The following is a 13,920-nucleotide window of genomic DNA, read 5'->3' as shown; positions in this document are numbered from 1 at the left end:
TTGATAAATTTGAGTGCCAATGAATAAGTACCATATGGCTTAAATTTCCACTGAAATATACACACCTGTTTCAAAATATTTGAAATAATTCACTGGCTCATAATGATTCTGTGATCTTCCCTACTGTTTTTTAATATCCAAGATATGAAGTAGACAAAGAAAATAGAAGAATAATGACTCTGTGTTATCCCAACAAACTATTGGGAGTTAGTGAATATGATTCTACCGAGTGGCTCAACTTAATCATTGCATGATACATTCCTACACTCCGACAAGTTACCAAGACTGAATTGCCACATAATAATGCTGCACCCCTCCAAGTGCTTTTAAGAAATTTTTGATACTCGATAATTGAATGTGAGAATTCAATATGGTAGCTAAGTCTTCAAATTCATCTCCTTAGAGGAACATGCAAACTCTTAGCCTCTATCACTTGAATCTAACCATAACTAAGGTTAGGTACTAAAATGATTTAGAAGATGAGTGAAAATCTGATACATTTTCCTATAATCTTACTCAATTTTCAAGACTTTGAAAATATTCTACAACCATGGTTGTTTTTTGTTTTGTTCTGTTTTGCAACAGTTTATTTATTAGATGTTCCACATTCACTATTCACTTTCAATAAAAAGTAAGCCCCTTGAGTATAAACAAAGGTCTCCTTTTTTTCTTGTTTTTTTTTCTTCTCCCCAGAGATTAGCACACCTCCTGGCACCTTGACTTCTTCAGGCATATAACATAGGACATTAGGGAAAATTATCTTCTAAAGCTCACATTAAATGTGAAAGCTAAATTTCTTCTACATTTATAAATCACAATGTAAGGCAGATGAGGTAATTCCACTGTGCTTTTTTTTAAATGGAAAACAAGGTTTAAAGAATTTAGGTTATATCCCCAAAGGTGAAGGGTAAGATCAGACAAATATACATGTTATATCTATTCCACATGCAATTCATAAACTTTCAGGTACTACTTGTTAAAGTCTAGATAAGTTCAAGCCTAGAGTACTTTTTCAAACAGCCCTTAAAACAAAACAAAACAAACCTCTGTCAAGTAAAGTTAAATAAAACAATTTATTAAAAAGTTATTTGTAAGGATTTAAGCTTGGTTTATTCTTATAAAATTAATTGAATGGAAAAGAACAAATATTATGCACAAATACTGAAGGATGGGGAGAGCTATTTAATAAATATTATATTTAATAAATTCTTGAAATATATGCCAAAAATTAACTTCAAGTTTCCAAAATAACAAATGAAACCTTTTGTTTCTGATTAAGACTGGAAGAGTTGACATTCAATTTCTTTCCTGGTTTGGAAATTGTAATTAAAAGTCACATTTATTAAGAAAATATTTATTAGGTGTAAGGCACTATGATAGATGTCTGGCATACAAAGATGAAAAAAGAAAACAATATTTGCCCTTGTGAAACATGTGAACTAGTGGAACAATTTAAAAAATAACCGGAATACAAGTTGAAATTACTGAGTGCATAAGAAGGGCATATGAAGACATTTGAGATAAAACAAAAGCTACAACTTCTTTGAAGGGATCATAAATGAAAATGGCCAATCTATACTTGGGGGAAATGGTACCCACAATTGTTCTGGCAGATAGAAAGAATATTCAATCACAATCATTTAATCAACACTATATTTTAGGAACTCAAGGGGCTTATATTCCATCAAATTCTATTACAACAGATCATTCACCTTCCTGCCATCATTCCTTTTGGGGCAGCTGCTGCAGCTACTTTACCCTCCCTTACTCCACTCTCCCCCTTCAAAACTACACCTCCAGTTCCAGTTCCTACCCTGGGGTCAGTTCTCTAATGTGTAGAGAATTAACTACATCTAAACAACTCTTTGACCACTATCACCCTCTGGCCATCTTCCTACCACATCACACCAAGTAACCATGTCATTCTAATTTCCTTTCTGGGAATAGTAATCAAAACAAACAGGTACCATGCCTGGAAAAAGCCCTATGACTCCAATTATAATTGCCATAATATTCCAAACTTCTCCTATAGGAGAATAACAGAAGGTAATTAATGAATGGGGCAAGGAAGGGATTGACATCCTAAGACTTTTACTTAAGGAAAGTCATTTTGATAACCTAAGTGGGGAGTGGGGGAATTGAGTTAGGAAAGCAACCATAAATCTATTGGAATAACTTAGGTGTTAGGTGAAGAGGACCTGTAGCAAGCTGGTACCTATGTGAGAGAAGAGAGAATTATGAGGAATGTTGTGAAAGTAGAGATAGCAAAACCTGGAATCAGATATTTGGAAGAGAGAAGAGGGCTTTGATTTGAAAGACTTAATCTTTCAAATGCCTCTGTGGTAGTGGCTGTATGAATGGAGAGAAAGGATATGAAATGTTATGATGGTAAGAAATGATCACATGTGGCATACCTGTTCATAACAACTTTGTAAATCAAAATATCCTAGATTTAAAATTTTTTGAAATTAAAAATGTTTTGGCTTTAGTCATTATATTTTTTTTACATTTGCCCAGGTGCACTTTGAATTATGATCACTGTCTCCATGGAAACTTTGCTATTCATTTTTCTTAGATTCATCTGGAGAAGATATTGAAGAGCAAAACTACGATCCTTCTCAAAAGGTTCATTGTTCTTTTAAATTAACTAACGAAAGATATTCCATTTACTAGGAAACTGTTAAAAGAAGAAGGCAGAAGAACTCAGGCTCTTTAATAAGAAAGAGATTATATGCTTTTTAAAATAAAATTTAACATTATAAAAACAAAATCAACCTACATGAAGCAATAGGCAATAAGCAACTCACTAAGGGATGGTTCAAATGAAAGTACATTTTCTCACATCTAAGTCAAATAAAAGTACTACCATTCAGGCTATGTCACTAATACTAATTCTCTGCCTCTATTCTACCTCCAGAGTTTCCTTCAATTTCTATTTGGTATTCAGAGTTTCAAAAGATTTCATTTTCATTATTGAGAGTTAGAGTCACCTTTTAGGAAAGTAAGAGAGGACAAAACACCAAAGAAGATATTTATTGTTACTTCTAGATGCCAGCAAAACTAGAATCACAATTTTGAACATGGTTCTGAAGTTGTGTATATCATCTGAAGAGGAGTCGAAGTCCAAAGAGACTCACCATCAGAAGTAGGCTACCACATGACAGACTGTTTAACCATAAAAGTAAATTATCTATGAAACCATGGAGTGATTACAATATACACCAATGAAATTGGAAATTTTCAAAGTATCAAAAGAATTAGAGGAAGAGAAATAGATCCCTAAGATCTGTATCAACTTCTATAGTTCAATTCTTACTAATTTAATAAATGTTACTTCCCTATTTCTTGTGCCTAAAAATCAGAAAACTAGAAGGAATTTACTGACAAAAAGAAAAGACCCAGCTGTGCAAAAAAAAAATCACAGCAGCATTATTTATAAACAGTATAATGTTGGAAACAACTGGGGAATGGCTAGGACAATTCTGATATGGTGTGGCTAAGTGGGGCAGTAAGTAGAGCACTGGTCCTGGAGTCAGGAGAACCCGAGTTCAAATGTGACCTCAGATACTTAATAATTGCCTAGCTGTGTGACTTTGGGCAAGTCACTTAACCCCATTGCCTTGCAAAAAACAAAAAGAAAAAAAATAAATGAAAATTTTGATGTGTGAATGACTTGTAATAATAATGGCATAAAGTACAACAAAGAAAAAGAACTGAAAGCAGTTTGATAAGAAAAATGCCTACAAAATCAATGCAAAATGAACAAAATAGAACAAATGAATACAATTACTACAGATACATAAATGCAAACAACTTTAAACAGTATTTAAAAAGGTTAAAAATTGGTTAACAATGATAATGACTTATAAAATAGTCACCTTTTCTTCCATTTAAAAAATAGAAGCTCCTGAAATATGTCTCCATGGATTAGCAAACATTTTTATTCTTTGATGCTCTTTTATTTCAGTCAACCAGCATTTATTGTCTACTTCTCATTGCTGTATGGGCTTCAAGTGTGGATATGTTGGGGTTTTATAAAATATATCAAACTATATATATCATTTATCAAATAAATGAAAAATAAATAAATAGAACACATGCCATCATTTCTGAGTTTGTACAAATGGTTAATTTTAAAAAGGCAGAAAAGAATACATACCAGTCGTCTCCTCTCTTCTTCCACTGCAATAAGTAATCGGGCAAATTCTTTTAATGATTGGGCTAAAAAGAAACAAAATGATTCATTAGTTTTCTAATATTAGAAAAATTTCAAGAAAGTCTATATCTTTCTTTATTTCTTTTGATTTTGTCAGGCAATGGGGTTAAGTGACTTGCCCAAGGTCACACAGCTAGGTAAAAGAAAGGAAAGCCTTATTTCACAATGCAGAGTACTAATCATTATATAATCACAGCTAAGGCCTTATTTCAAATAGCATTGTTTTCTAAAGTATGAATGTTGTGGTGTCAGAATATATACACAGTACAGAGATTTTTTTCTGAGTCCTTATATAATGGTTCCAACATTGGTCCTTCATTAAGAAGAAAATGTAAAAACTCAAAGAAATGGAAAGCTACAGAATGGTGATTAATGATAGGATATGCCATAAAATAAAGTGATTCTCTCCAATATCAATCTAACCCCAATTCCTGAAAACAATTAAAAAAATTCTATCTCCAGCCCTAACCTCCTTCCTATGTTTCAGATTCACATTTGGAACAGCCTGCCAGATATTCCACTTATTTCTCAAAAACTAAATTTGGCGAATAAGCCATATCAATTGAATTGCACAATTTTTTTTAATGTTACCTCGTCCTATTTCAACTAAAAATGCTCATATTATGTTATTAGTCATTCATGCTGCCGAGAATAAAAGCCTCCAGGCCCAGGGTTTTATCCACTGCATGACCCAGCTTACTGCTGGTAATCCTGAACTTAAATTTCTTCAGTTTGATATTCTGAATCATGCCTTCATTTTCCCCACTGTGGTGCAGTTCACAATTTCTTCCATCTTCTTATTCTATGTAATTCTTTTTTTTAATTTAATTTAATTTTTAATTTAATTCATTGTTTCTCTCCATTTCCCTCCATTTCCCTCCTTTTTCCATTTTGCTTCCCTCAAAAAAAAAAAGGAAAATAATATTCTGCAACCTGAATCTATCACTTTTTCATGAAGAGGTGAATAGTATGCTTCATCTTTAGGCCTTTGGAGACATTTTTAGTCACAGGCTCTTAAGTCTTTCCAGGTTACTTCTCTTAACAGTCATTGTAAAAATTGTTCATTTGGTTTTGGTCATTTTACTTTGTATCGGTCATACAAATCTTCTTTGAAGCCATCCTTTTAAAAATTTCTCATAATGCATTATACTACATTCATATACTATAATTTGCTCGGTCCTGCTCTCAATGAATGAATACCCCTTAATTTCCAGATTTTTTGTTACTACAGAGAGTTGCAATTACGTTTTTTGCATACATTGATCCTTTTCTTCTTCCTTGGATCTTTTTGGGGATATTGGTCTAATAAATATAATTATACAGTCCTTAACCATATTCCTAAAATATCTCCATAAAGTACCAAAAGAAGTTGCTAGTGAAGTCTTCTATTTTTTTTATGTATGTTATTGTTACTTATTCTTGTTTACATACATATGCCTCCTTTTACAGGCATACTTATGGCTTCTAATGTTGTTTATGGTACACAACAACTTATGCAACTGTGACCATTAATGGCTTATAAATAATTCCTTTAATCTCCTAGCTGCTTCACATTTATCTTATTCCACTGCATTATCTTATTACATGGCATTGATTTCTCCCCATCTTCCATGCCTTCAAAGGGAAGTTCAAAATAGATATCTAAAAGTGTTCCCTAAAATGTTCCAATATTTTATTAACATGATTAAATCTGATGTTTTAATACCTCACTATGCCCCAGTTTAGATTGAGCACTTTACTTGCTTTTTAAGGTTTTATTTCTCACCATTAGGTAAGTTATTCAAATATTCCTGACACCTGAAAGAATTAAAGCTCTTTCCATGGATATTACCTTATACTTCTTTTAGCTGTACAGAGGAAAGAAAGGAAAAGAGATGTCGGGTGTATTACTGATGCAGTCATCTGTAATTTTGTCATTACCAAGTTAGACTTTTATACTCACACAAAGACACCATAGAAATGTAAATAAATACCATTCAATATTAATAAAATTTAAATTTTATTTTTTATTTGAATTGTAACATTCACTACCTAAATAGAACTATGATATATTGCTAAATTACCAGGATTCTTGGCACCTTAATTATTCTACAATGTCGAGAAAATTAGAAGCTAGGGAACTGATCAATTCCTATTAATTCAGAGGGGAAAAATACTCTAGGTGTTTTGTTATTGATGTCGTTGATTTAAAGAAAAAGGGGGAGGGAAAGGCCAGAACTGTGATTTCAAGTAATTTTGTGATATTTGAATGATAATTAAAACATCCAAAAACTTCATAAATTATTAATTACAAATAAAAAAGTGAATTTTCTATTATTATGATTTCTATACCCAATGGAAGAATAAGAATAAAAATTATAATTGCTTCCTCTCTTTTTTCATTCTGATTAGCCAAGCAAAGAATCATCTTTACTTACCTCCTCCTTCTTGAAAACAATGATTTTATTTATCTCCTTGACAATCCCAGTCATGAATCAAATATCAGATTTATTGAGAAAGGATATTTTTTTGTCAAAGCAGAAAAAAAGGTTAAGACTATGTGGAGATTATTGTAGATTCCAGTTTGCAACCCAGTTCCCATATTTAAAATGTCTGTTTCCTAAATCATTGATGTTAGAACCAAGATGTAAACTTTCCTTCAATATTGATGAGTTTGGTTCCTTGCCAAAAATGGAATCTCAGTAGTTGGACCCTTTTCTAGACAAACAATTGTCCCAAAAGTTTCAAATGTTACTTTTTTAGATTTGTAGCTTATTCCTAGACCATTAATGTTTTTATCAGATTGCCCTAAGACTTTTAACTAATCCTTTGATTTCTGTTATGGTAATTGTGACTGAAATCCAAAATGATGTAATCTAGGGGATAAGATTTCAAGCAAGTTTAGTCAGCACAGTTTAGTTGATTCCAGAAGATAAAAAAACTGTGGAAATAAATTTCAAATGACTGATAGAAAAAAAAAACCTTTTTTATGTCAGTTCACTTGTATTAAATTTGGCTTTCTGCTTTAATCCTATGATATTCAACAATAATATTCACTGAAGGACTGAACAACAGATTAAATGTTTATTTAGCAGTACTAAGTCTCTATGAAACATTTTTATTAGGCAAGAAATATAAAGATGATTCAAACATTTCTCTCTGCCCTCAAGCAGTTTCCAGTCTATAAGGGTCATCCAAAATATAAAAGTCTGTCAGAAGTTATGATGATGTTGATAACAATAGCAGCTTACATTGATATAATATCCTTTTCAGAATAATTATGTGTATAATAAATATTCTAGGTATGGCCAATATTTTAGAGATCTGTCATCCTCAAATGATATGATTCTACATTTCATCCTTATCATAAAATGAAAGGCATCAAATCTGAATCCACCATTAGACTAAGACATAGCAGAGACTTGAGTACAACTCTTTTATTTTTACAAATGAAGAAATCCATATAAAGACATGAAGGGCCTAAGGCAAGGTCACAGAGTAAGAAAGTGGAAAATTCATTCTTAGATACCTTATTTCAATACTTCTTCCAGCACAGCCAATTTGATGTTCCTTTTATTCAAATACACAAATATTTATTAGAGCCATATAAGGATTTATTTTTTTAAGCTGTAGGGCAAGTTCCTCATCCCATTACTTAGATTGCTATTACCTAAAGGAAAATTATCTTTATATACTCCCTCTTTAAAAACCTTAAGCACAGAAAGGAGGGCTGAAGGGGATGGAAATGAGGAATTAAGTAGTAGACAGTGTAGAATGAAGGTTTGGATGATGACCTTTTTGAGAATTCAGAGATGCTGCAATGTGAAGGATAGGACCAGGTGTGAGAATATCATATAAGAGTAGACAGGCAAAGTGGATGATAGGATGCCTGAAGTTGACCCAACAATTGTTTTCTTTGCAATGGAGGTTCATGCACCTTAATTGGGAAACTGGGTGGCAAAAGGTAAAATAAAGATGCTTTATGCTGGAAGACCAAGAGAAAAACCAACAACTCATCCATGTTATATAATATATCCAGAAAATTACAAAGCTCCCATATCTACCTCCCATGGATATAGGAACTTCACAAAGGGAGGCCGTACATAGGTACAGATTTATACCCTGAAAGGCCTAAATATGGTAAAGCATAATCCTTTGGTGTGAAGTAGATGTGACGGAATAGGTGGACTATCCCAGGAATCAAAGAGACAGAACCAGAAAGTCTTTTCAAGATAAGGAAAATGAACAACAGATTGAGTGACTCAAGGATTTCCAAGGAGCCCCAAATTCAGTGGGAGGATCCAGGATTGAGAACATACCCTGAACAATTTATACACGATTTATACACAAATATACACAAAGTCCAAGAGGCCCAATTTCCTAGTGAGAGTGAGGAGAACAAATAGTTCAGAGGTTGCCTAGTACCCAAAGGGAAACAAAGAATCCCCTACTGGCCAGTCCTATGGAAGCTTAATATTACCAAGAGAACGGGGACTGCTGATTCCCAAGGGAGGCAAGAAAGCACAGATGAATTCTTTGTTCCAAAGTGCATGCACGCCACACACACACATACATACACACACACACACACACACACACACACACACACACACACACACCCTGAAAATAAAGAGCAGAGGGGAAAGGAACTACAGTTACCCAAAATTGAAAATAACTGTCAGGCTGAGTAACATGGTGGGTTGATCTTGTTTAACTCTTTTATAGGATACATGACAGAATTCAATATGTGTGTCCAGCTAGTGAGTAGCTTGAGAAATGACTAATCTATATAAAATAATAATAGCCAATATTTACCAAGTATTTACTCTGAGCCAGAGACTATGCTAAGCACTTTACAATTATCTCAATTAATCCTCACAGAAAGTCTGGGAAGTAGGTACTATTATTATTCCCATTTTACAGATACAGAAACTGAGGCTGAAAGAGGTTAAATGACTTGGTCAGGGTCACACAGTTAATATATGTCTGAGGACAGATCGGAACTATGATCATCTAATCAACTCTGAATCCATCTAATTGCCTTACTGTCTAGGTCACATTTCCCTGCTTCACAAGAAACTATGAGAGACACTTACCAAAAGTTTTATTTAAATGTAGATAAATTATGTTAATTTTATGTAAAAAAATTAAGCTAGTTCAGGTTGTTCTTGATAAAATCATGCTGTCCCTTTGTAGTCCCTGATTCCCTGTTCACCAACCACCTCTTTAATGATTCTCTAAAATTTTCCCCAGAATCAGTTACATTCACCAGGGGACAGAGGGGAAACTGAGACATTTATTCTGCAATCTGGTGGTAGTTCTTCCATTTTTCATGATATTTCAAGCATCACTGACAGTTTAGCATCAATATCCTCAGTTCTTGCAGGCCCCAAGGCCAAGTGACTTGAATTCATCAAGAACAAATAGGTATTCTCTTATGATCTGCCTACTTATCTTGGGCATCAACTTCCAGTTAGTCACGCTCACTCTATCATTTCCAGTTCAAAAGTCATACTCCTTTGGCAGACAAAACAGAAGCAAAGAAGAAATGAGCAGCTCTGCTTTCTCTCTGTTGACAATTATCATCTCATCTACTTCAAGAAAAATTCTTATCCCTTCTTTGAATAGCCTTTTTCTTCCCAAGTAACTAAAAAACAAAAATAAAAAAAACTCACCCTTCTTTTGTTGACCTTAGCTTCCCCTTGCCAGAACCATTTCATTTTGATCTTTAATATCTTACTCTATTTTTTTACAGGAACATATAGTCATCCTCTTAGTTTAAACTAGGTTCATTTCTTTGTGGTCTATATAGTATATAGACATTTGAGGTCAAGGGTTCTCTTTCTTGCATTTTGTCTCCAGGAAAAATTTTGGATTTCTCAAGAGCTATTCCTCTTGGAGCTAGTCTCAAAATATTATTCTTGAGGCATATAGATAGGTAGCTTTTTCCCTTGCTCATACATTTTAACATAATTCTCTTTTCATTATAATTTCAAAATTCAGCCAATATATTCTATCATATTTTATTAGATGACTTCAATATCTGACCAGGAATCTATCATCCCTATATTTTAAATCCAGAAGTCCAAACCACCTTCTCAAACACTGTCTTCTGATAGTCATATATTCACATTCCCAAATTATTTCATTTTTCTTCTTCATTTCTTTTCTTCCATCAGACAACAGTAAAGAAAACACCACATGTACCTTCCATTTCTTCTATATGTCTTGTATAAACCTAGGTATTTACAAGTGGCTTCCAATTAGAGTGTGAGTTCTTTGAGGGCAAGGACTATTATTTAATCTTTCTTTGAATTCCCCAGAGCTTAATACAGTGCCATCACATAATACGAAGTTAGCAAATGTTCAAGAATTAACTGATCTATTCAGATTAATTTCTTGCCTAAATTTTCATAATTGTTGGTCATGCTTTTCAGGTTCTTTATGGCAGTTATCTCTCTCTCTCTCTCTCTCTCTCTCTCTCTCTCTCTCTCTCTCTCTCTTTCTAAGCCTCAGTTTCCTCATCTTGAAAATAGGAGGATTAAATTCAGTGTTTACTAAAGTCCTCTTCCTGTTCTAAATCTATGTTCTTATATTGTCTAAGGCAGAGGTGTCCAACCTTATAATTCTATGCCACCTCTGACAAGTTTTTGTTGGGCATTATGGCCAAGAAGAGCTAAAAGACCAGATACCTCTGGTTCAAGGACACCTTGAATAAAAGTAATCAAAACAGATCTAACAGTCACAAATGCTAAACTTTAAACATTATAAATATTATTTATAGGTAGAACTCTTCAGACATTCATTGTCTATTCTTACCTTGGACCCAATTCTAATAAGCTCATCTATTTAAAAGAACTGGAAATGACCATTCAAAATATACTACTTCATTATATTTCTTTTATGCTTTCAATTAGACAAAGTCATGAAGAAAATTTTTGAATGCTATTAGTAAATGAACAAACTTATCTTAAGAATTTTAGGAGCAGCTAGGTGGCAGAGTGGATAGAGCACCAGTCCTGGAGTCTGGAGGACCTGAGTTCAAATCCAATCTCAGACATTTAATACTTACTTAGCTATGCGACCTTAGACAAGTCACTTAACCCCATTACCTTGCAAAAACAAACAAAAAAAAGAATGAGAACCTTAAAATGGTTTTGTCACTAAGGTAATCGAAACTCTCTGGTGTTTGCATCTTTGATAGATGATAAATGACAAAATTATGGAAGTGTCCTGAGACCTAGAGGGACCTTTCTACTTCCAAGGATATAACTGATCTGTGTCTCGGTACTTGAATTCATAAAGGGCAAGTAAATACCCTCTGATGATCTCTGCACTTTTCTTCTGCCATTTCCAATTCAACGATTCAGTAGACTTAGCTTCTCAACTTATTTGTAGAAAAAAGTAGAAAAAGGGCATCCTTCTGTCTGACCTTTTCATTGCAGCAGTACTTAGAACATGACATTATGAACTCTTCACTTGGCATTCTTTAACCCAAAAACTTGCACCATAGGACTTCTCTTGCATTTTCATGTCCTTAAAGTGATAATCACACCAACTGCAATATCAATAAACCAACATCAATTCACAAGATCAGTCTGGACCATAATTAAGTTCACTGACTGTACTCTTCTATCCAAGAATTAGGTGCGCCTACACATACCCACACCCACTGCTCTTCAAGAATAATGAATTGTTTTTTTCCATCTGTTTCTTATACAAGTTTTTTGTTTTTGTTTTTTTTAAATGGGTAAAATAATGCTAAATGGTAGAAAATCAATGATGTTTAAAGATATTCTAAATATACAAAAGCAATTGTATGTCTTATTATTATTTGTACTAAAATTTCCACAATAAAATAGGTCTCCAGCTGCCTTTTCTGCAACTTTTTAAAATAACAATAAATTAATGCTTCTTTGTTCTTTTTCAAACTAATTTTCAATAGAATAACTATCAATATATACATACATGTATATATGCACATAAGAATGAATTTTCATTTGTTTTTAAATGCCATATTACCAATGCTTTTAAGTCACAAGCCAAGACAACTCAAATCCAAATTTTGCACTTTGGAAGTATTACAGCCAATAGGAACATACATGATTAAATGATCTAATGCCAGAATCAAACTGAAAATATCACACAGATTATTTTCCTATCAGATTTAGAATCATGTTATATTTCATTTTTGGTCTATGCTATAGCAATTATCAAAAGACAGTATGAGAAGGTTTCTAGGAATAATTCACAAAGTAAAAGGATATCACAACTCTAAAAATAGTTATAAAATAACTAGGTATTTTATTTTAATATTTTTGGTGCTTATGAGTTGAAGTTCTCCAAGTGTTCTTATTCACAAATGGCACTGAAATAACTTAATGAAGCCTTGGACCCCTGCATAGCCTTTCCCCTTAGGAAATGTTAAGTTCTCTGTTACAGATTTTAGTGGTTGGTCATATTTTAATGGTTGACATACCTACTCTAGGGATGTCAAACTCAAATAGAAAGAAGGACCCCTGTTTCTAAGCCACACATTATGGGCCACAAGTTGACTAATTTATTTTGTTAAATATTTGCCAATTACATTTTAACCTGATTCCAGTTGTAAGTAGGATATGACATCTCTGATCTAATTCAAACCTTATGTTCCACATAAGAGAAAACTGTGGGCCCGAAAGGTTAAGTAACTTACTTATAGTAACTCATAGAGAATGTAACCAAGTCAGGATCTAAACCCAAGTTCTAATTCCAAATATAAGACTGGCATTTGATATGCAGCTAAACAAGAAGCAGCAATAAGAATGCCCCAGCGTTGGTATCTGACCTACTTATAATAACCTAAGTACCTGCAAGTTGTGTCACGTACCCTAGTACTGAAACCTTAGGATTTCAAGGCCTTTCCACCTACTCAATAGCTACATTTTCTTTGATATGTCATTTTCCTTAATTAGAACATTAGATCCATGACAGTAGAGAAATACAGTCTCAATTCCTAGAATACCTACCAGAAGCTCCCTAACTTCCATGGACTGACAGATAACAAATTCCCATAGGAAAAATACCAAGACTTCAAAATAGCCTGGAGAATTCAATCAATAAAATGAATTGAAACAGGACCTTGACCAGACCCAAATTGTTGCTCACAATAACCTAGTCAGAACATTTACTCAAAAACTTAAGAACAATATTTTTTAAAGTCAGCACCCCAAATTTATGAATGATTTATTAATTGCCAAATATAATGATCTTTTCTCATTTCCCATCCTTAGAGCTGTCTCTACAACCTTAGATACCATCAATCATATCTTATTGATACTGTCTTTTCTCTAGGTTTCTGATACGATAATCTGATCTGATTTACTCCTATCTAATAATTACTCCTCATCATATATATATATATATATATATATATATATAAAGTTTCATTTATTTAAGGTAATGGGACTTTTTTAAAGTGACTTGCCCAAGGTCATACAGCTAGGTAATCTGAAGCATTTGAACTCAGGTCTTCCTGACTCCAGGGCTATCTACTGTGCCACCCATCTGCCCTTCATTCTCCTTTATAGGATCTTCATCTAGACCATGCCTGCTAACCATGGATGTCCCACAGGGCTTTGTCCTGAGCATTCTTCTCTTCTTCTAAGTATTTCACTTGGAGATCTCATCAAATCCCATGGATTAGATTATAATTTTCATGCTGACTATTTTTATATCTTCTTATC

The 13,920-nt window shown here is 33.4% G+C and overlaps 1 protein-coding gene across 1 annotated transcript in view; it reads right to left on the bottom strand.

Moving 5' to 3' along the window:
* The window catches only part of ARHGAP42 (Rho GTPase activating protein 42), a 387,607-nt gene that overhangs the window by 262,292 nt on the left and 111,395 nt on the right, over nt 1-13,920 (bottom strand). Inside the window, exon 3 of the mRNA XM_074216537.1 lies at nt 4,160-4,221. Within this exon, the coding sequence (XP_074072638.1) occupies nt 4,160-4,221 (62 nt within the window). The remainder of the gene's footprint in view (nt 1-4,159; nt 4,222-13,920) is intronic.

Source organism: Macrotis lagotis, chromosome 1 (genome assembly GCF_037893015.1).
Source record: "Macrotis lagotis isolate mMagLag1 chromosome 1, bilby.v1.9.chrom.fasta, whole genome shotgun sequence".
Taxonomy (NCBI): domain Eukaryota; kingdom Metazoa; phylum Chordata; class Mammalia; order Peramelemorphia; family Peramelidae; genus Macrotis; species Macrotis lagotis.
Note: the sequence above shows the minus strand (reverse complement) of the source record. Positions and strands in the feature narration are given on the sequence as shown.